Below are 24,264 nucleotides of genomic sequence, written 5' to 3' on the forward strand. Positions count from 1 at the left end.
TGCACACCTTCTACGCAGGCCTCGGGTGAAACACGTTGTGAGGCAGTCAAGCTGGAAATAGACTGTTCTGCAGAAAAGGAAAAGGCTTAACGAAGGCAGCCTGCAGCCGAAAAACGCGAAAATGCAGTGAAAACTCCGGGAAACGGGCAGTTTAAGGCCAACACGACCGACCAGGAATAACAAAGACACAGGTCACCCTTCTCAGGCTACCCAGTTGAGTTTGCAAGGCCCGAGGTTTATGTGACGCGTTGCAACATCAAACTGTCCTTTTTCAGAGTGAGAGCGCTGGTCATTCTCAACTGACACTTATCTACACCAGAGACACTTCCCCTCCACGAACCTAAACAAGGGCAACCCTTTTGTTTCTAGTTTTATTGAAAAGATATGTGCGCCAGTACTGTTTTATGCGCACTGCGCTTGAGGCGGTGCACGTTGGCATGTTTTATGACCGTTGGGAAAGAAAACCAGATGCGATCCTGTCTGTCTGTCTGCAACCCACACGCTTGTGCACTAAAGCTATTTACGTTTCCACCGCGGAGTGTTGAGAAAATGACCTATTAAGCTGTCGAATTTTTATGATTTGAAAATAGCTACAGATGCTGTGCTAGACGCTTGAAAAACCACCGAGATGTTTACCGCACTTAATGGACTCTTAATGGATTGAGCGCCGCCGTTAAAAATCCGAGAAAGATTTTTTAGGATTTGGCGAGTTCACTCTTGCGCGTTATCAGGACGGTGTTTTGAACTGCAGCAACAACAGCGACTCTGTGGGCCCACTTATCTATAACATCAATACAGCGAATTCTGCTGCTTGGTTAAAGACGGCTATCCACAGTGCCTACTGCTGGTCACTTCACAAGAGTCGTTGTTTAAACCCATTTTAACGACGATTCTAATAATACGATCCACTAACTCTTGCTTTTTATGGGTCTACTTTTTATCCTGGTAGTGAAGTACAACCCTGATTGATAAGGGCTTTTTAAAAAAGTGTTGCTTGGAGTAAAAGCAATCTTTAAAATTTGGAGGAGCGTGCCTTTTCTATTTCGACAAAAATAATAAGGAATAGATGGTACCTTGCTAAGTATTCGCCCTCTGCCAACAACGTCACATCTCAATTAATGTGAGGTATATTCAAATGAAACGGTTCGTTTTACTGGAAAGTTGATTGAATGGTAGCAAAACCTGCCAACAAGATGTGCAAAGTGAACTGTACTGATTGCATAAATATTCAGAAACCTTTAAGTCAGTATCGGTGGAAGTACCTTTGGTAGCAATTAATGCTGGCAGTAGTTTTGGGTCGGTCTCTACCAACTTTGCCCAGTGGAATGGCGTAATTTTCCATTCTCCCTGGGAAAATGTGCTCTAGTGTCGTTGGGGACAGTTAATGGGCAGCAGTTGCCAAACCTCAATCTAAATGTTCTGCTGGATTTCAAGACAGGATTTTGACTGGGCCTCTCAAGGACATTTATTCTCTTCCTCTCGGCCCACTGTGGTATAGCTTTGGCATTGTGCTTCAGGCCATTCTCTTGTTCAAGTGTGAGTTTTCCACCCAGTTTGAAATTCTTGGATGCCTCAAACGCAGGTTTTCTTCCAGGATTTGTGTGTACTGTGCACCATCCAGTTTTCAGGCAATTGGCTTGAAATTCAATATTTATCTGAGGGAACCCACCGAGCCCAAAGCATTTACTCTGACGTCAAGCTAAACTACTTTAATTACACACATAGAAGCCATTGCATTAATTTTGTGACCTTTCAGACTTTGCTTCTGCACCTGAACATAATTAAGGACACCGTACCAAAGGGGCTGAATACTTATACATTTGAGAATATTCTAAATTCCTTTAAAAAAATCTAATTTACTTTCATATAACCAGCAGTTTTGAGCTTTATCCGTTTGGAGTACGGAGACTTTATGATTGTGAATCTCACATCGTACATATATTGAAGTGTTTTGATGACAAGCTCAGTTAATAACAAAATGTAAAAACCTGTAATGAAACGTTCCAGACATGTCACGCTCTCCGATGCACTTGAGGCTCCACAGGGAGGTCCTTTTCTTGTGGGAAACCTTGTTTGTTTTAACAGCAATAATCAGACAAGAAACAGAGGTGAGTGCCAAACACAGCTTTCCTTTATTTGTGTAAACAACACATACACACCGCAAACTCCCTCAGATGTTCTTCAGGGTTTTCTCTCAGCCCTTTCAACTAACTACGGCAAATCATCAAGAACACCATGAACATAACACCTACTGTAGCTGGATTTCACTTTGGCTTCACTCTGACCTCAACAGGTTAGTTTGCCACTTCGTTTTTGAATTGGTGTTAATTGCATTGAATCGGCTGGTTGTAGGCTGGGGTCGGAAAGACACAGACACGGCACCCGGTGAAGAGACAGGTCTGTTGTTAGCAGAGAACGAGGATAGTGTCGAAGACAGAATCGCTCTTCTGGAAATTGCCAGACACCAACTATAAGCCTCAATAAATTTTAAAACCCTCTTTTCTGCCATTCTTACTGCTCTATAAATGCTCCCAATATCTGCTCTCTTTTAAGTCTCCCAGCTATCTTCTTACTGCTGTTCCCTGCTTATACAGTACTTCCCCTCCTGGCAGAGCTAGCAGGGCCAGTTCTGTGTCTGGTCTATGACTCTTTCACTGCTCTTCTTGAGTCTGTTGAGGACTTTTCCTACAGCGTTGGCTTGTCCTTTTTGTTGCCAGTTGAGTTTTCGAACCTTACTCTAGTACTTCATCTTGAACATGTCAAAGTGCAGGACTCACACGCATACAGGAAGATCGAGGATGTCTGCACAATTCTCAGCTTTGCTGCCATTCGTCCTAGAAGCTGGAAAACGTTTCTTAGTTTAAAGACTTCGGTTTTTATTTATTGTTATAAGGAGCTTGCATTCATCGGGCTTCAACGTCACATCTGGCCGTCCTTTGGAAACTGTCTCCAGTCCTTACAAACTCTAACACATCAAGAAGTGAAGAGCGCATCCCCACCGCTGCAGTTCCTGCCTTTACCAACAGCTGGAGGGTGGTTTTTTGGAGTGGGGGGGGGGCACTTCCTGTCACAGCACATCCTGTCTGGACTGATGACAAACCTGGGGAGCTGTTTGCCTGTGGTGGAACAGTGCGGGGCCCTCATTGGAAATCATTTATAAAGCACTGTCCCTTCTGCTTGTGTCACTTCAGACCTGATGTAATTGGTCTCATAAAGCCTTCAGGCTCCAGGAAGCTGTCAACAGACATACAACCTGCAACTCAAGAGGCCTGCCCTGTGTCTCTGTTTAACTGCTGCAAGGAGCTGCCACTGCAGCACAGGCATCAAGCTTCTTCACAGCGCATAGAGCCTTTATTCAGCACTATTAGCCTTTTTTTTTGTTTCTAATCAGATTTATCAAGATGATCTCTAAGTGACAGAGTCTGGATGCAAACTGCTGTGCTCCTACCCCAAACTCCAAACACTGCTGGAATCCCTTTATTGTAGGGAGCTGCCTGTAGGGTTGTCACACTACACATATCTCATTTTAATGACACACTTTTTTGAAAAAAATCACATTGTTCCTCCTTTTGTATTAACACTGTTGACGCTGCAGGCAGGTGACTTCATCAGATTGGGCTTCGCTGTGCTCGTCTGCTTCCCTCTCCATTTCGCCACAGTGTAATAGTGGAACTGCCCCCAGACAAAGGTCCATCTTTCTCCTCATCAGGCTCTCAATGCAGATTTTTTGGTGATTTTGTCAGCCCTTGTGTCAAAACAGATTGAACAACAAAACCTCCTTTAGGCCAGTGGTGTGATTCCGTCTCTGTGCTCGGGAATTCCAAACAGGAACGGAAGACTTTCCTTCATTTGAAAAACACTTAAGGGACAAATCAAGCATCTTCATCCTTCCAAGGAATCAGCTCTGTGCCTGGAGAGATCTCTAGACACCACTGTCTGTGTAGAAACAGGACCCACAAAATAAATATTGATGAACTGAGGAAAACGTATTGATATCCTTCTAGTAGTAACAGAGCTTCTGTTCCCTGTGTTGTGAAGGCTGTGGATTCCATATCATCAAGCATCAGTATGTGTCTTTCCCAGTAGCCCAATGGTTACATCACTCCAGTGACCCAGTGCCTTCTGTTTCTCTGCCTGTCAGAAGATAATGCTTCTTATGGCCTCAGCAGTTCACAGTTGTGTATACGCCCCTATAGTGCATGCATTTATGCATGAAACCCCCTGAAACTTTAATAACTGTGTACCATTAATCTATGTGCCATTTTTAAAGGCAAAATTAAAATTTCATTTGTATTTTTCTCCCCCCCCACTCACTTCTCCCACCTCTACCACCAAAGTTAAATATTTATCGCTATTGAATCACAGATCACAGAGCATTCTCTCCCATTCGGCTTTGCTGCACATCTGCTCTCGCTTCCTGACCCCAGCTGGGGAGCGCCCGAAGGCCAGTCCGCTGGAATGGCTCGAGATGACAACGCGTAGACTGGTCAAGTTAATTCAGAAAGACTGAAAAAATTAGATCCTGCTGCAGGGGAATTTCAGACAAGGCTTCAGGGTCTCGGAGATCAGACTTTAGCTCTTTGGATCCATGTGTATTTGCTTAATCATACAAAGTATCGCTAATGGGATGTATTTGAATGTGCGTCTCACTAAAAAGTGGCCTTTTTCCCCACAATGCTTTAGTGCCCATGGTATAAATAGTTAACTGTGCATGATGCTATAATTCTGTGCCTAATGTTACATAACCTATCACTGCATTATCCCTTTAAGACAGAAGTGTGGAGCTATTGTCAGGGCTTTGGACTCCAGACTGGAGGGACAAGAGCTCAGGTTCTCTGAGCTGTGCATTTCATCGGCATTGGTGGAGTTAAAAAAAAAGGGTCTGCGGGTCATCAATGAAAATAAGAATTTGTTGTCAGCTGACGTGCCTGGTAGAAGAAAAGAAAGCATGTTTTCCCTTTAAGTCTGTTCTGATTCAATCATGGAAAAAGAAAAGTTTGCAAACCTTTGCATTGTACATCTCACACACGGCAGCCTTTACAGGTCCTATCACACTCAATTCAAGGAGCACTGCAAGAAGTAAAGACCATCTAGTTTGGGTTTCAAGAGCAGAGGGCACTTCTTCAAACAAAGAGCTGCAGTTGTCTGTAGCAATTTGACAAATGTGTTGTGCGTGAAACATCTCGAGGATCCTTCAGGATGCAGCCTGATGAGATTCTGGGATCAATAAGCTGCTAGCAAGCGGGCGAACAAGATGGGTTGAATTGCCTCTTCTTATTTGTTACCCTTCTTGTAATTGTCTGTTCTAAAAGATATACAAGAAAACTGTTTTAAACTATACTATGTAACCTGGCATTCATGTGGTGTTATGCAGATGGTGATTTTGAATTTTGTCAAAAGATATAGCTATACTATATATATTGCATATAGTGTATTGCTTTTAAAATAGCTCTTCTGCTTAGATTTTAAAAAAATGTGCTGCAGTCCAGCATCTCAGTTAATACTAAGGCCACAGAGCCAAAAAGGCCTAGGTCGACTCTCTGTTTTAACCTCCTTGTTAACATTTGGTTAACTACAGAGCTATGGTAAGTTCAGAGCTGAGGGCGACCCTTTGAGAACAGGCACGACTTGATAACAGCCACAAAGCCCTTGGCATGAAGAGAATCGGAACTCGGGTAACTGACAGTGAATTCGGGCAGTTCAGAAAGGCAACTCTGAGAAGTTGTAGTTTCGGGTCTCATCTGGACCCTTGCACAAGATACACTTATAAAGAGCTCACTCAGACGGCTCCAGTGAACTGCCTATAAAAGATCTATAAATGTTTGCAAATGTTAGCTGCTTTGGAGAAACGCCTGAGACGGCTAAAGTATTAATATAATAAATAATAATAATATCGATTCCTCGAGATATGCGCAAAATCTAACAAAAGCTTTGACGACGGGGGTGCGGTTGGAATTTGAGTTGCAATAAAGAAAAGAGGAATCTTTTTTTTGGTGGGGGGGGGGGGGGGGTAAACGCTGATCAAGGTGACGGTTTCGCGTCCTATCATCCACACAGCCCCAGTCCTGAAAAACTGTGACGGGGAGAAGCGGGGAAACCCGACGCGAGAAGCCGGGCAGCCCCGCCCTGTCGAGGTGCGCGCTGAATGAAGTCTGCGCAGCCGGGGGGAGTGAGGCAGGCGGAAAGAGAGAGAGCAAGAGAGAGAGAGAGAGCCACGGTGACTGAGTGAAAAATCATGTCAGCTCCACTGGGCTGTTCACCGCACACAGGGAAGGGGGGAACCGCGGCACCAGGCATGGAGCGCAACTTGCCTTTCCTGCGCAGCAACTTTGCAACTGATGCGGCATCTCGTCGCCTCTCTGGGCTTTAGGACCGGCGTCAGGAGGTCGCCGCGTTACCCACACAAACGCACAACTTTTGAGGGTTTTTCCGCTGGGATTGCGCTGACATCCCTGAACCAGAAAAAAAAAACAACAAACAAACCCGAGGACTTCTGGATGGTGAACTAAGGGATTCGCTACACGGCTTGGATGTCGGGCTGCGGGTATGAACACGGCGCTGCCTTGGGTTGCAGTTAAGAATTACGGGAAGGGGAACGCGTTTTAAGGACAGCCGCTAGCACGGGCGCGTTTTTAAAAAGGCAAAGACACTCGCATGTAAATGTATCGCTTTTGAATGAAAAAAGCACAGCCTTTAAGGGAAGAAAGGCAGGGGATTTACTGCTTTCTTTCCAACAAACTGCTGTCCCCGGCTGAGGCACGAACGGATGCTCGCGTATGTAATCCAAGACGACGAAAGTTTTAGCAAGTTATGTGACAATGGGATGGATTTGAAGGGCAAATCGTAACGTTTTTTTTTAGTTTAATGACTTCGAGGACATGACAAACGCTTTTCATCAGTGCTTTTGACGGATTTGTACTGGGAAGCATGGAATTTAAGGTCGCATGTTTTAACATGTGTTTACTGCGTACTTCTGTTCTGAAAAAAAGACTCGACGAGAAGCCATTTGAATGAACAGGGAATCGATGTTTGCTTGAGATATCCATCAAGCATACTGGAGCAGCGTATTTTAAAGACGTGTAGGCTACGCTTCCTCACACCTAATATATATATATTTTCGCTGAGGAAAACCGAGCAATGAATGAATGACAAAGGCAGTTTTTGGAACCATTTCCCCCCGAATTTGAGCTATTTGGGTCCGATGCCACCCTCTAAATTTCGCACGCCAGTGAGTGTGGTCAGGAATTTCCTACCTTTTCGATGTGCTCTGTTTTACACACATTTGGTAAAGGAAACTTCTTCGCGCGATTCATCAAGCTGGTGATAGATTATTTAAAAGAAAAGAAAGGAAAGATTCAGCGCACATCTCTCCCCCTTAGCCGTCGACGAGAACTGTATATAACGTTCCAAATGGAGTTGTCACTCTTGGTTTTAACCCTAATATCTTGGGTCTGTGTTTGGGCGGACGACAGCAAGGTGATTTCAGACAGATACGCAGTCTACTGGAACAGCACAAATCCCAGGTAAGGTAAAGAAAACCAATTACCCAGACAACCATAACACTGCTTAGATGAAGGTAGGCAAATCTACAGTACTGTACATGCAACACCCCCCCCCCACACGCACACATTCCTTTCTTATTAGTGGAAAATTTGGGGGTGAACTGCTGAACTATTCTTTACATCCACAACCTTGATACCTGCATATATGCACCTGTGCCTGCGATTCCATGCCATTTTGTTCTAAAAACTTTTTCACCTTATTAATCATTTTTTTCCCGCAGCTGTGTGGAAACTTGTGTATTTGTTTGCTAATCTTTTCCAGGTACCGTCAAACGTTGCTGCAGGGGCAGCGGCGTAATTAATTTAGCCTCTGTGAACTGTGTCGCCTGGAAGTTTCGCGTAATCAAACGACCCCGAGGTCTGGATCAGCACCTCCCTCGCATCTCATATCATCTAGGGGCGATTAGTCCTCGACCTGCGCGGTGTGGGAAGGAATGTCTTCGGTGTGCGACCATTTGTTACCAATTGCATAGCAACTTATTTCGTCCTGTAGTCACAGCTCCCCGCCGACAGTCAAAGCGTTCAAGCCCCCGAGGCGTAATTGCGGTTTTATTTATTTCAATGTACCGGAGACAGGACTTGTGAGTTACTCATTGCCAGCTTATGACAGCCAGCTCAGGTCTTTCAAACCTTGAGAACGTCGTCTTTGCTTGCCCTTTCTGCAATACAGGTGTTTCCACAGCAAACGCTTGCAGAAGTTCTCGTACAACGGCCGTCTTCTCACAGTCAAAGAATTGAGACTACCAGGCTAGATCATAACCCTGTCTTCTCTCTTGGGTGCCGCACAGATGTACATCAGTTTTTTGAGGGGGGTGGGGGGTGGCGAGTCCTGCTGCTATGCGGTGTAACGCCGGCAATGTCAAGTGTACAGCGGCTACATTTTTTTACAGAAGAGGTGACACATAAGACGTGCGATTGCCTACGAATAGTGTGACCCCTTCTCAGGCGTAAGCACAGTAGTTTCATTGTAAGAAAAACTTAAACAAGCGGAGCATATCTCATTCGCATTGTACATTATGGAATGGCCAAAGCAAAGCAGAAGTTGACTTGAAATACCTCAGTTTGTGAGTTTTCTTGGTTTCACGTATATTATTGGTATTTCCGAAGTTCATATGTCAAACGCTCCGATACCAAAATTTGTTAACTGAATAGAGAAACGCTGTGCTGTATAATGGTACGACATTTTCTTTTTCAGAAACAACCAAGATAATACTTTTTTTTTTAAAAGTGGCAATCCTTTCAGAATATACTTTTCTAGGCAAAAATACAGTTAATGATTTAAAATTAGTTTTTAAGTAATCTACTGAACTCAAACTGTATTAACTATGTAGGACTTTTTTTCTGAATTTATACAAACCAACAACCGACCCAAAATAGTACTTTTTTTTTGTTTTACAGGTTACCAGATATGATATCCCAGATATTACAGGCTACGAGATATGATTTTCCATGACAAAACTGTTTACCAGCTATTTATGACTGGCAGAGCTTTATCAAGCTACATTTGCGTAAAATACTGGATATGCGCAGAGAGGTTATACTGTATGTCTGGCATTTTAGTTTTCTGCAGATTCTTGAATAATTTGTGTTTAGGCTCATGCTACCCAGTTAAGATACTCACGTTTTGGAGCCCGGACTGTACGTATTTTCCCACGCCGGTATTTAGTTTTGAGTTGCTGAGTTCATTTAGCCAGGAGTGATCATAACAATTACTCATAATTGTTCCATGGTGACATCATTTATTGAAATAGTTTCACCCCGTTTTGTTGAAAAAAAAAAAACGTTCTGTGTCTTTTGATCGTAATCCCTACAGATATTTACAGCATTCCACAAAAACCCTTTCTGATTTTTAAAAAGAAAGTTTTAATAGCTCTCCAGTAGCTTGGCCATGCATTTTTCGTTCTAAATTAATTCTGTTTCCTTTCACCTCACTATATTGCTTGTTACATTGTGCCATTACCTGCTGAACGTACAGTAGTTTACAGATTTTGCAGTCTGTAACTGACTTTCATTTAACATAGGCTTTTGTGGACAAGAGTCATATTATCCTGGAAAAAATGTTTTGTGTTTAAACGAGTGTGCCAAAAATGTGTCTAGAAGTTCAAGTTGTTTTCAGTTAAATAATAAAAAATGACAGAAGAGATGTTTGCTTAAAAGGCTCATTTCAAAGTATGAAAAGGGAGAAAAATAGACTTGCACTGTTAAGTCATAAATATTAGGGTTTTCTCTAGGTACTAAGGTTAGGATCTTGCAGAACTGCAAACACAGTAAGAGCTGATTTTTAAATACGAACTGGTATCGTGCATTTTGACCAGACATCTGCCAAACTTAGTGGGGCTGGTGAGAAATTAACGTGCCAAATTTCCAAGCCCATACATAAAGAAAATACACTGACACAGAACTCGAATGATTCACAGTGAATTCATTTCTGTTGCTACTTTTCTGTAGATGGTATGGGAGAGAGAATCCCATCTGAAGGGCTTGTGCTGCCTGTGTTTGAAGGAGAAACACAAAGTGCTTACTGTATAAGGTTCACATCACTAGTTAAGATGATAAAAACACAATTTTAGGCACAAGCCGTCCCGACATTGTATCACAGTACCTAGATAATGTAGAGAAACAGCTTTCGATTAAATGTTCTAACTTGTCCTGCCTACCTTTTTTGCACATCTGCACTGTCCTAAAGACCTTAGCAACACCATAGTTATTTCACTGGAGCGCACGATACATTTTGACTGTCTAATAGTTAAAATATTTTCTGATGCTCTGTTATCCACGAGGTTTTGAAACAGACAGCGAATTGCTATTATCAGTCTTCTTTCATTAGCAACATTTTTGTTGTTGTTCTAAATAACCAAAAACAAAATCCCCAAGTGAAGCTTTCAAACCACACAAATAATTCTTTGGATTTCATTTACAAATGCTTGTGGATTCTTTGCCTCTTTGTATTGTGCTTTAAAGATATTTCTCTTTTTTTGAAAAAAAAAAGTTCTCTATTGACAATTAAGAGTGAAGAGCTTTAGGAGTGAATGCAGCCCACAGTTGTAGCTCAATGAAGGAGCTGTAATGCACAGCATAGGAATGAGAAACTAGCAGCAGAGAAGAAAAGTATCATGGGCAGCTTACAGAGAGCTGAATGGAAAGAAGAGCCAAAGGCTCCAAGGCAGCAAGTTCTTTTTCTCCTTTTGGAAAAGGAGGCCTCCTTCTGGTTACATCTGTAAGGACAGAAATTCAGTGTTTTTAATTGTCCAGTTTTTTCTCGTGCCCCTCTGATCAGCAGGTGCAACACAGTTGGACAGCAAAAGTGCCACAGCCTCTGAGCACTAGGCTTGCAGTCCTCAATCTATCCCCTGCAAAGTGTTGCCCAGGGATCGGGAAAGTCTTGTATTATCAAGAAAAGCGTAAGATTTGTCTGAAACCCAGCTGTTGATTTGATTTTTACTGTAGGTACCTATGCAAAGGACAAATCATTTTATTTAGCTGTTTTGTTGGCGCTTGCATTTTGCTTGTCAGGGAACTGAAACGAGTAAATGAATGTCGTGTGATTGAAGGGACATCGCTTAGACGACGTAATACCAACGCAATGAAGAATTCTTAGGTTTTTTTTATACGGCACGTTTTTTAAGTGTTTGTGCTTGATGCACCTGCTTTTAAAATAACCCAAGGAAAAAGGCCTGGCTTCGGCTGTATGTGCTTGCATTTCAGTTTTCCATGCAAATGAGGAATTCTGGGCAATAGTATTTGCGCTCAAATAAGAATCACGCTTTACCTTGGTCCCCTGCCCTGTCCATTTGCAAGGTTAATTAAGAGGTTAATAGGATGAGTATGGCCATGATGAATATTTCATATCTATTATGCATGAAATTTGCTTATTTAATTTCACAAGGCAAACTGTGTAAATGGAGTGTTTGTCCGCAACGCTTTTGCTTCAGATTAAAAATGTCTGCTTTTCCGAATCTGATGAGGACTCGTTTTTGTTTTGGCTTCTAGATGTTGCTTTCGGATAGTAATTGAAGCGAAGCAATTTACTATCCCGTATACCATGAATACCCAAATAATGTAATTAGTAAAACTTTTAGACATTTACATGTAGGTAGTAAAATTTGGAATTAATTTTTGTCGGTCTTTCGCGATGAAATGCATCGGTCTGTTTCTCGTGCAGGAGCTTTTGTTCTGTGATGGTAAAATAACACCACTGGATCCATTGGAATCAACCTACAGTATGTGACCATATTTTAGGATAATTTGTTTCAGGCGGAGTCATTGTCACAGGTTGAGTATTTGGAGATCGAAATTCACTCTATGATGCAAAGCTATTGTCCCACGCTCTCATTTTGTTTAGGAAAGCAGTCCTGCTAGGATTTGTAGTGCAAGATTTCTGCTAAGAAATGTTCTAGACTTGATAGGGCTCAGATCAGAAGAATGGCTGGAGAGGTCATTGAAAACCTGTCTGCGGTAATTGAAGGCAGATCTTTGGCAGTGCTGTTTGTTTGTGTTCACACTGTTGCAATCTTTTTGTGTTGCTGCCACTGGAAAAGCTCCCAATGTCTTTCAGATGGAAAATGCTGTAGTTTCAGTGTTCCGTAAATTCAAAGTTTTTTTGAAATTGATATTTTATGTTAAGCAAGTATGACCAACTGGTTTTATTTTGAAAAGCTCGGGTTGCAAAAAAAGAATGCGCGGCCGATGTTTATTTCAACATTTGTAGCAAATGTTAACACCATTGTGGTGTCAGAAATATGAAGAACATGGTTACATTGGATGTTTGGATTGGCTTTGACAGATGGAAAATTGAGGATTCAACACAACCCCAAAAGGTATTTTCTTGGGATTATCTTGATAGTTATATTCTAACCGTTTTACAGTGAAAAATGTTTCTGTTCACGCTTGACTTGCAGCAAAACATAAGACAGCATTATGCTGGGAAGCCATTAACGGGGAAAAAAACCAACATGCATTTCACATCCAATCGTTACATGTATTCAAAGTTTCAAATAATGATAAACTCTCGGTCCATTAAAACAGGTTTCATTTTAATCCCAGTGAAGCACAACACCAGTAATAGTCAAGTTCTAATTTACGCGTACAGAAATCTGAAATTGCCTTCTACAGCATAAGAACTTGAATTTCTACAGCTGCCCTCCTGTGCTTTTGCATTCATATTGAATGTGTGAAAACCCCTATTTGACAGCATCGTTCCCTTTTCTTGCTGTGATTTATTTTTCGGACCCTCTGCTGCAAACACTCAGCCAGACTTTATTTGTAGTATTGGCCAGTGGCTTTGCAGTTGATGTGTAATTCATTTGGAAACCAGCAAACCATAAAAACCTCAAGCTTTCTGCCCCATGATCATTGGTACCTCGTGCCCCCTGAACAGTCTCTCTCTGTATATAAATACCGCTGTAGTGATTCCTGATTCTTCTGATGCCTGTGTGATGCTTTCTGAATGTCTTATCTACATTGATAAGATTTACTTGTTTCAATTCTTTTTACAGTTGTCACTCCTTTCATTGAGTTGCATAGCACCAGATACAGCGGGTTCTCTTTTGCAGAAATGGCTGGGGTGATAAAACTGGGAACATCGAAATACCAAAGGGCTCTGGTCGGTATTTCTCGGAGTTCAGAATGGTATTTTTTGCAATAAAGCGTCTGGCTTCAAAAGGCAAGTCGATTGCTGTCCCTTTAAATAACACGTTTTGGTCCTGCAGAATTTGACCTTGGAGTTGAAGCCTGGTCCAAAATGGCGGTCTTACAGTTTGATTCTTTTTCTGACCACTAGATGGTAATGTTATCAAGCCTCCACCTTTGCCTTTTCCGCTAGAATCGTATTCGAACTAGTCCGCCATTTTCTGTTTCTTCCAAAGCATGACTGTTTTGGGTTTGGAAGAGCAACATGGAGGGAATGGATATAATCCAAGCAGTGCTATTTTTTTGAGGTGTCAAATTGGAAAAGTACCCTTGATATTTCTTTCTACAGTTGACCACAAAATCCCTTTCGTACGATTTTGAGCTTGACCACAGGCCTGTTCGGCCTATTCTAGAAATTGTACGGTATGCAGCCATTTTCTGTATCTTGTGTGCACAGAGTCACGGGCGGAGTGTGTAATGGTGTAGAAAGCAAAATATTACGTTTTATGGAAATATGGAAAGTTTTTATATTCAAACACACTGGCAGGTTTAATGTAATTATTTCATTTTATTAATCTAAACTTGTACAATGGATTAAAATGGTGCACTCTGGGAAGGGAGATAATCTAAAAATGCAGGATCTGGATCACCGAGTAAATAATGGCTTTTGTCCAAGCGTTTCCACATACCTTTCACATTTTTGAAGATAATACGTTTGCACACTGTTATAATCCTGCCATTTTTCTGCTATTGAAACATCTTATAAACCAAAGTGTGAACATTCGGCGTTAAACCAATACTGTGCAAAATCTTCAAAAATGTAACTAGTCATTATGAACCTACTTTTAGATGTGCATGTAAGATATCTGCAGAGTATCTGATGCTCAGAGCTGTTGTGCAAACACAGCGAGGCTTTAGTCAAACTGTAACTTTTTCCATTAAGTCAAGCATGTCTTTTTCGTCTTGATTGAAAGGCTTTATTTCCTCATCTTTGGTTTCAGTTCTTTCAGATTACAGCTGTGCTTTGGATAATTATTGAAATGCCTTGAGGTTAAGTCTAGAAAAACATTTCCCTCTCTCAGCTCAAAAAAAGACTTGATTTTATTCCTTCTAAGAAGAATTGAGTGCTGACTTTAGTGTTTGTGGTATGACAGTATAATAATCTAAAACTCTTTCTTAAACCTACTAGTTCAATGCGTTTTCATATTTGGGTCTTTAATCAAAAGGTGTCATTTTAACATTTATAATCCTAGCAGTTTGAGAAAAGTAAAGTTTGACTTTTATTGCAGAATTTGTAATGAGCAGAGATGTCTACAAGTACTTTGCATGAAACACTTATGATTATTTTGAAATTCATCAATGCATCACTTAAAATCTCCTTTTCACCTCGTTAGAGTTGCAAACCCAGTTTTGGGAAGAAGTGGATTAAGGTATGTTCACAAAAGACTGTGTATTACATTTCTATAATGCTACTTCTAATAGAGTGCTTTTTTTAACAGTACTGGCCTCTGGGCACAGGAGCAACAAACTGTTGTAAATCACTACCATGCTAATCTAGCCAGATGCATGTCGTTAATTAATTTTTCAAATCCGAGTGGGCAGCACTTTGAGGGTCACTTGCCCTGTGTGTGTACAAATCAGTCTTCTCCATATGCAAGTCTGTAATTAATTTGTGGTATCATGAGACCAGTGACTTCCAGTTTAATTTTTCTAGTCCCACATAGAAAATCGGTCTTGCTAGGGAGAGCACAAATTATTAATTATTGTGTTTTTTTTCCTGCTAGATTGCAGCGTAGTGACTTCGAACCTTAGGAGAAGTTTGTTTTTAGGTTTCTGTCTTTTTTTTTAATGCTGGCCAGCTCGCATGTGCTTGCAGTCACATCTTTTCTTTCTTGAATTCCCGTGTGTCTGCATATGAAACTGTGTTAGCTATTATTAAATCAAAGTTCTGGTCTGCAAATGCACAGAAACAGTTGCTTTGTTTTACAGACCCAGGGTTCAATTGGGTGGCTGGAGATCAAGAAGTGTTGACGCTGAGCCATTTTTTTAAAGCAATCATATGTTTCAGCCCTGATGCAAAGCAGAATTTAAAATTTTATAGATATTTCATTTGCAAGAGAAAGAATAATCTGCTTTGAATGGTAATTTCAGAGAGCACAGCATTTCCTTTGGTTTCAAGCAAGATTTTTTTTTTAATTCAAGAAAAAGCAATTAAGGATGAGTTTTTGCCCTCAAACGCTAGCTTTAAAATGGTCTAATATATTGCTTCTTTTAAGTATGGATGCATTGTGAAGATTAAAACTTAATTTAATAAAATTGAAGGCAATGTTTGTTTCTATTGTAGAGAAAAAATGCCTTGTAAACACTTAGGAATGGATATTCAAAGATTTAAAGTGTATCTTTATGAACTGAAAGATTATTAATTACAGGGTATGGCTTGGAAAAGGAAAACAGAATGGCAGATTTATATTTTTATATAATCAGATGAGGGGCAAGTTAATTTAAACCATGGATCTTTCTCACTGGCAATAAAGCACTCTTGCTTCAGCAATTGCGTTTTCCTCTATGCCTCACAGTTTCCATCCTTCAGCTAAAAAATCGGGGAAAATCTCTTAAACTCTGAATTTCCTGTTAATATCATCTTAAATACTGTAGAACTGAAAGGGTTCTAACGTCTAATTAAAGATGAAAGTCAGGGTTTGGTATCTACAAAAGCAGCTGGTTTGAAAGAATAATGTGCTAATCAGAAATCTAGGTTCAAAGCTTCATTAAATAAAATGACCTGGAGTGTGTTTGTGCCATGAGCCAATTTTCCATGACAGGACACCACATTTCATCCCCAATGTTAATCAAGGGTATGCTAATGTCAGCCTTAATAAATCGGAGTTCTGCTATTTTTGACTTCTGAATTTTGTAAACACTGAGGAAGAATTTGCAATCCCATTGCCAATGTGAAATGAACAGGACACATAGGGAAGTTTTTCTTATGTTAGCACAAATTCAAGGTTTTGTTTTGCGATCCATTCCAAAACCCCAGCTTTCTGCCTAAAACCACAATATTGAAATGAAGAAGGCGATTAAATAGTAGATCATTCCTGATTTCCACAAAAAAACGTGCATGTATACGTTTCTGCAGCATTATAACTTGGACCTTTTTAGTATGTTTTAAAATCGTTGCTCAGAATTTCTTTTCTTGTGTTGTGTTCTGCTGGTTCAGTTAGAATTTCTATCCCGCCTTAAAGAAGAAAAGTGGTTTTGCAAATCCAAGGTAAAGACTTCCTTTAAAATGTTGAGTATTCTACATTATAGATTCTACATTTGTGAACATAATATCCGTTATCCATAGTATAGTGAATATAGTATCCGTTATAATTTCATAATTTAGTTATAGTATAGTTATAATTTTAATATAAAATAGGAAAGGTAGCAATGTTTTTTGCATAGAAAATAATGAGAAAAGTCAAGACGAAATATCAACTGCGATTTTGAAAAAAGCAACTGTTTTAAGAGTTACCATAAAATAAATTAAATTATATATTTTAGAAAGTTTTTCTAAAACTGTCCAAATTGTTTTACTTATTGTGTGAGAATTTATAAAGTACACACTGTATTTATTTTTATTTGCCATGTTTAAATCTGGACTTTTATTATTTTCCGGGAAAAAAAACGATAATGGATAATGGAGATTTTCAAATATTCTGCCGATTCGGGATGAGCAAATTCTGGGGCAGATAAGGAGTAATTCTAGGAACATAGCGTGGTTTTAATATAATATTGTAAATTAATAATAACAAGAAGGACATAACCAAGCACAGAGGTCATATACGACTAAATAATTGATTATGTGACGATTCTTGTATATTGTTTTTTCCTCAAAGATTGACATTTTCGAAAACATCACGCACGGAGGGTCCGTTCTGGAATTTAAGTTCGGCAGCGTGAGTGTTAAAGATCTCTGTCCAATCAAGAAAGTTCTGTTTCTGAAGCCCCTCTGTCCCCAGCCTCCTCCGAAGCCCCAGCCATTGTTCTTACCTCTCCATAGATACCTACGTCGGAGTGACGCAGGCACAGCATCTTCCTCAGCGACGACTCTCCGCATTGCGCATAGCCGCCAGATTGACAGTTAGGCACTTCAAATATTGATGAAGGAGCTAATGTAGGATTTTCTCGGCCGAGCTCATACAAGGTAAAGCTCATTTCGGGAGAACGTCGGGCGTGTTTTTCTCTTCGGAGAGCTTCGTTAGAATTAGAAGCGTGCTCTGCGGAGGTTTTAATGCTCGGCCCACTTTTGTCTTCCCTCACCCCCCCCCCCAGCCCCTGTGTAGTTGTCCTCGAGCAGAGCCACAGCCAAAAATCCAAAATCCCTATGAGGAGACACAAGTGACCCCAAATCAGGGAGGAGAGGTGCCCCAAAACAGTGTTGCCTGCTGTCCCGACTCTCCCCGCTTCTAAAACGAGAAGCTAAGGAGAGGCACAGAAGAAAAAACCTGTGAAATGCTTCACTGAGCTCAGCAGGGCAGCTTGAGATCCGAAACATGTTTTTTTTGACGCTGTTAACCTGGTTTGGTCAAGAACGTGGTTCTCCTCTTCCTCATAGCTCAAAAAGAAGAAAGACATTTAGCATTGTCTGAGGGTTTTGCGCTGTCTCCCGATGCCTGGGCTTCTCCGTCTGAGGCTGTCTGGGATACTCCTTGGGTCTTCTCCCTTCTCCCTTCCCAGAGTCGGAGCCAGAAGCCGCCAGCCACCTCAGCTGGCCGGTTCCTGAACATGAGCGTTAGCCACCGACCAGTCGTCATCTGCTCCGGCTCGGATGTAAAACGGGAGAAATAAAACGGGAGCTTTTAATTTTTATTGCCACAAATGCTTTTAGCGTGGCGTTGTGGAGGAAAAGTTGAAGGCGCTCTAATCGCTGAGTGGGCGCCTACAGTACCAACCACTGCAGTACTATAGAACAGGAGACACGAAAAGCTCGGAAACTGGCTAACCATCATGGTACAACTTGATGCTTGTAAACTGGTAGAGCTAAATTTAATGCGTTGAGGTGTTTGAATGATTGCTGGTAATAAGTAATGGCAATGTATCCTTAATCGATGCTAAGCAATAAATTTCTTTCGTTGATGTGCTCATCAAAATTGCTCTTTGTTTTGGTTTCCTGCGCACTCCTGGCGTGGGTTTTATCAGAATTTAAAATATTAATTAGGTTACAATAGTGCAGTGTTTTTGAACTGTGATGCATGTCATCACCTCACTGCCTCTATTCAGAGGGAGATTTCTTTTTATTTTCCTTTTCCTCCAACAGTGAAAGTATTTAATTCCCCTTTTGTGGAATACTCAGTGTAAATATTTTGATTTCTTTCTAAGTCACAGCTGCCTTTTTCCCCTTTTACAAAACTGTATTAATCATAACCTCCTCCCCCCTCGCAATTTCATAGATTATGTGTTTTTTTTTTAATTTACCGTTGGGCTGAGTGGCCTCATTTGTTTATAAAATTTCTGAGGTTCATATGAAATGTTAGTTACACTTTTAAGAGGAAGCAGGAAAGTACAGCTCAAGTCGAGGCCATTTCAATAAAAATTAAAAGAGTTTGAAGGCACATGTGGTATTCTGTAATCAAGGAAACAGCTTGTGAAGGACAAACTTCACCCAGAGACGTTTTGTTCAGGAGGTGACGTGTGGAAACATGAGACTGGTGTAAGGTAGCTAATCAAGAGGGAGTGAGATCATGCTTAGTGGGTGTCTGATTAATAGATTGGAGAAGACATCCTTCAGGTTCAGTCCATGGGCCGATAAATAAACAGGTAAGGTACACTCACGGCTGTGTTAACAAATTTAAAAGTGGTCAGGGTCATGGGACATCTGTGGTCTACTCCAACTCAAAATATTGCTACACGGGCCAAAGTTCTTAGCACTTTAATGACACTGAATGACTGCTGCTTAATTGTCAGCGTTTATTTTTGGTTTGCCCACTCTCTTTTTAACTGAATCATAATTAGATTTGACAAATGAAGGGCTTGTCAAAATGTTTAAGCTTTGCAAAAATACAAAATTCCCTTGCCAGTTTATTTCTTTAGCTAGCGCTGCTGAAGGCAGAGAGCGGCTCGAATTCAATGAATGGCATTTCGCAAATCATACGTTATCAGGGGGAAAATCTCGTTGTTTTCCAGCCTCTGCTGAAATTCTATATTATCTGTTTTAGATAGGGAGATACAGTGAGTAAACCACTAATTTGGGGGAAAAGCAAACACAATAGCAGAATATACACGACACTGCTTACACTCTATTTTAAGTCATAAAAATTATCTTATTTTTGCATGCTACGTTGACTCCTACACACAATAAAGAACAACCGTTATCAAAGATATGTTTATATAGATGCACACCTATATACTGTACCTGGCAATGCCACATTCAAATAAACGTCTTTCAGTAGCAGTTAAGATGTAGCATCCTAGGGATCTATTAAGAAATGCAATAACAGCTGCTCCTTATCACAGCTCCTTTTGGGGAACTAATACATGCTATATATACTTTTGTTGTAGTTTGTTTCAGATTTGTAGGAAATATATGAAATCGGTTCTATATTTTAAGGAACGAAGATTTTATTTTAGGAAGTGCAAAATTATTCACTCTGTACCTGTGGTGCTTTTTTATTATTCCCCTTACACTGTACTAACGCATTTCACGTTCTTAGAGTTATTAAGCATTGATCTTTTACAAAATGGTCAAAAGCTGTTTTTTTCTTTCAAGGAACAGCTATATTTCCTGTTGCTTTGAGTATACAGTAGCTTCCTCAACTTCCCTTACCATGCTGAAACTGTTCTGTTCCCTTCTACAACAGGGCCAGAAATACAGAACACAGAGTACTGCAGCACAGCTAGAGAGGGCCAGGATAAAGGCTCATTAAGCAGGGATTTACCGTAGGTTTACAGGATATCCAACAAAATGTACCACCCGTTCGGGATCTGCTGCAGAAAGGGTACAACAATGAAAGGTGTACTTTCCAAATGAAAAAAAAATCTTGAGAATGAAAATGTAAATCCTGTCGGCATTACATTACATTCTGGAGCTCATTCAGGAAGCTTAGGGAAGAGATCTTGGTTTTCTAAACAATAAAAATAATTGCTGTATTTTTTTTAAAATCATCTAATGCAAAAATTATAATCAAAATAAGAAAGGAGCAACTTTTGGGAAGACTGTATCCTCTGTATCTGTTGGAATGTTTTTGAGTATATACTGTACCTTATATTTTTGTTAAACGCATGGTGCAAGCTTGATCCAGTTGTACTACAGAGTACAGTATTTATAACTATCAGATAAGTAATTTTTTAATTAGTTTTAGGACTATTCACTTGAGGAAGATTTTTCGATTTTTTTATTTTACAATAATGGTATAATTTAATTTCTGGCTCTGAGACATTGTTTCTGTGGAGAATCTGAATAAACTGATTATTCTTTTCCTCCAAGTACAGCCTGTTTCAGCTTTTCGAATGTGGATGAATTTGCTGTCTCCTTGGTTTCTTGGGAATAATTGCGCATTTGAATGTGATTTACGAACTTCAGAATTCTTTTGCTATGTTTACTGGAAAGAACGCTCAATTAATTGCTACATTTTATCCCTTTTTAAACACACTAGTCTTCTCATAACATCCTGTGCTGTTAAACCTCATGTTGAACAGCCTGCCCTAGTATGTTTATAACATATGTGAGATTTTATGCTAAACCATCAGTTCGCACTCAACTAAAATGTAAAAGCTCAAATTCAATGGAAAAAAAGTAATTTTTCTTGGTCCCGAAGACAGCACTGGGATCTTCAGATATTTTGCCTTCTACATTGTGTGACGTGTTGCCTCTTATTTTTAATCTTGCCTTGACTATCATTTCACAATGCAAATAAAAAAAAATTAAACATAAGCATAGATTTCTTTTGTGACTGTGCAGTTCAGTCTGCACCCACTAATGCAGGAAAAGACTCCTCTGTATCATTCTAATCATTATTTCATATAAAATAGAGTGTATCATATTAGTGCATTATTAAAATAATATGGGGATCTTTTAAGCAACCTATCATTTGTCCCTTCTGTTTCTGCATGCAGACGAATAAATTGCAATTTTACTGAATTATCTGGACCTGATATTTCCTTCACTGCTGACCGCATGACTGCTTTCTACTTCTTTGTTAATGTTACTGTTTACTTTAACCATAAGACAGTTATTTGCCATTGGTTAACCCAGTGGTGTTGGCTTTGGTGAAGGAGGTGGTTCAGTGTGTCATCATCCTTTCACCAGGCAGAGCTAGTGCCCCACCCAGCACTGGGACTGTATTCCTGGCACTGAGACCACATGAGCCTCAGTATGTTGTCTCTTGGCATGACATTAGTATCATATGCCAGTGGTGGTGTATTACCAAGGCACTTCTGTGTTGTGGCGAATCGGCTAATGGTGAATATGTTGATAACAGAACTGTCTTTTCTTGTAGTTGTCCTTCTGATAGCAGCTTCTAGTCCCTCAAACGACGGCGCTGAAGTGAGTTCTTAGTTGTGGCGTAGTCCCTGCAGGACTGAGCACTGAAACGCCAAAGGATTATGTTCAATCTGGCAAACTCATTCCCTTCCATCGCTCTTGTGCAACACTAAAAATGAACCTGAACACCGTGCTAGGAGCAATGTTCAGTCTAACTTACTGTTTAAGTGGAAGAATTGCTAACTGTTTGTTCAGGAGATGTATTGACCTTTGGTTATTGCAGTTTTCACTAGGCTGAAAGCAAGCACTTCGGACCCTTAACAAATGCAAAGAAAGCCGACAGATGTTTTAAGAGAAGTGTAGTCTTAGGATGTGTTTTTCATTCTGTTGTCATCTTGTTAAACAGCCTTTTGTGAAGATGCCCATTCCTAGTTAGCCGTTTTTCAGTGTGTCATCATGGAGTCCTGCGTAGAGATAACTGGACACACTTTCTGCAGGATGCTGGACATCTTGAAATCTGACCTCTCTCACACAGCTGGCACCAGTCCTTGCAATACTAGTGAACTAAGTGTTGTGGTGTTTTCCCCTCGTTGTGGCTTTGTCTTTGTGAGATGTACTTGAAATTGCAGTGGCTATAATTCATAATATCTGGAAGATGCTGGTAATTTAGTTTCTGACTTCATGGAAACTCGTTTTCTCCTTCATCACTCTCTCCTTCTTCCCTGCTCCATGCTCTTAATTGTCCCGAAGACTGTAAGACGCAGAAATAATATTGCAAAGGCGAGGGGCAAAGTACGAAAAAGGTAAGAAAACTGAGTGTACTGTACAGCCAAAGGACTTTATCCACAGCAGATGACATTCAAACCAAAGCCAGTCAAACAGGTAAGACCATTGTGCAGTCAAATTCATACAAAAACATCTGGGAAAATTTGGCAAGTGTGTCCAAAAAGAATTGTTAATAAAATAAAGAACTATTTTATATCTGACAGCAACAGACATTTCCTGCTCTCTATATGAGCACAAATCGGAGTTTTATCAGATGCCGTTTCAAAAAGTGTTTGTCTCATTTAAAATAAATCATCCAGCAAACTCTTTAGATGGAGTAAAACACATTTAGCAAAAATTACTCTCCATTCGCTCCTAGTAATTTTTATTACAGTAATGATGACTAAGTCGAGGAGATTTGCGTGTTGGGCTGTGTGATGTAACTCCAATCACAATATGATCTCTTGGCTGGAAAAATGAAATTGACTAGAGAAATGGGAACCTAACTGTCCTAAATAGGTAATATGCGTTAACCAGCAATAGTCAGGATTGCAGTTAAATTACAGATATGAATATTTAGATATTAGTACTGCTTCTGCAGCCCCTCCATTGTGAATTATTATTGAAATACACCTCCGATCGCGAGGGCAATTTTTTGTTTACCATACTTCTCTGATGGTCCTTAATTAACACCGTTTCGGCTAATGATGGGAAAAAAAGCGACTCATTTGTAAAACAACATTTTTGTAGTTATTCTGTCAAAATAAATGACAAAATCAAAAGCAGTTCATTTTAGGACAAGTCATCGGTCAGTTTATTCAGTCAACATCATGCGCGATTCTTAGACTTAAGAAAGAAGGATGCTTTTCGCTGAGCTCAGATGTGTTTTTCCTGTTTCTGTTATTGGGATGTACGATCAAGTGTGCTTTACTGTGGTATGGTTATGCTGCGTTTAAGATGGGTAATAGACTTCTCCCGAAATAATAGAAAGGTAAGTGGGACATCTCAGTTGCAGCAGACCAGAAGAAAGCTTTCATTGCTAATGGCAAGGCCTCAAAATGAAACAGCTGTGCCCCGACTTTTAGATGTATTGCCCATTATTTTATAAAAAGAAAGCAAATATTTTTACAACTTATGTCGTTTGTGTCTGCAAAGCTCACTTCTCCATCCTTCTCCGAGTCTCTCTGGTCTTATTCTGCCGAAGCCCAGGCTCCTCAGAGGAGAGTGAGCATCCGAGCTCTTGTGTTCAGCGTTGGGTGTGTGGAGCTGCCCCGATCGGGACTGTCAACATTTTCAAAGCTGCTTTTAAAATCTTTTCACTACAGATTTGAATGTAGAATTTTGTTTTTACAAAATACAGTGTTTTTGGGTCTGTGCCGTGGTATTTTTCTTTATTCGCTTCAACGTGTTACATGCGCGCTTTCATACAGTGCTTTGAGCTTTATGGAAAAAATATAATCTATTATTAATATTATTTAAATATTGTAGTTTTAGTTTTTCCTACAATTATATTTCTTGTCTACGTAATTCAATGCATAATTAAAATTATATATCATGAATATTTTAAAGGTATATCACCCATCGCTGATCTGTATATAACATATGTTTGTTTGCATAAATATTGCGTATTGTAAATATGAAGTAAATATCACTTCATTGCTTAATAGAGGAAACTTTCTCAATAGGTTCACGTTGTTGGCCATTAAAATATAATATGATTTATGAAATTTATTTCACATTTTAAACTGTGTGTTAAGCTCTCTAACGTTTTGTGTAGCTCCAGAGTTTCTTGCAGTTCAGGGCCTTGAGTTTGTGTCGACGTGGTCATGTTGGCCAAGCGCTAAAATC

General features: G+C 40.1%; 1 protein-coding gene across 1 annotated transcript in view; it reads left to right on the plus strand.

The window, feature by feature from the left end:
• Positions 1-6,202: 6,202 nt before the first annotated feature.
• The window catches only part of efna2b (ephrin-A2b), a 132,688-nt gene continuing 114,626 nt past the window's right edge, over positions 6,203-24,264 (plus strand). The window contains exon 1 of the mRNA XM_088907580.1: positions 6,203-7,523. Within this exon, the coding sequence (XP_088763706.1) occupies positions 7,261-7,523 (263 nt within the window). The 5' untranslated portion in view covers positions 6,203-7,260. The remainder of the gene's footprint in view (positions 7,524-24,264) is intronic.

The sequence above is a fragment of the Atractosteus spatula genome, chromosome 28 (genome assembly GCF_055471065.1).
Source record: "Atractosteus spatula isolate fAtrSpa1 chromosome 28, fAtrSpa1.hap1, whole genome shotgun sequence".
Taxonomy (NCBI): domain Eukaryota; kingdom Metazoa; phylum Chordata; class Actinopteri; order Semionotiformes; family Lepisosteidae; genus Atractosteus; species Atractosteus spatula.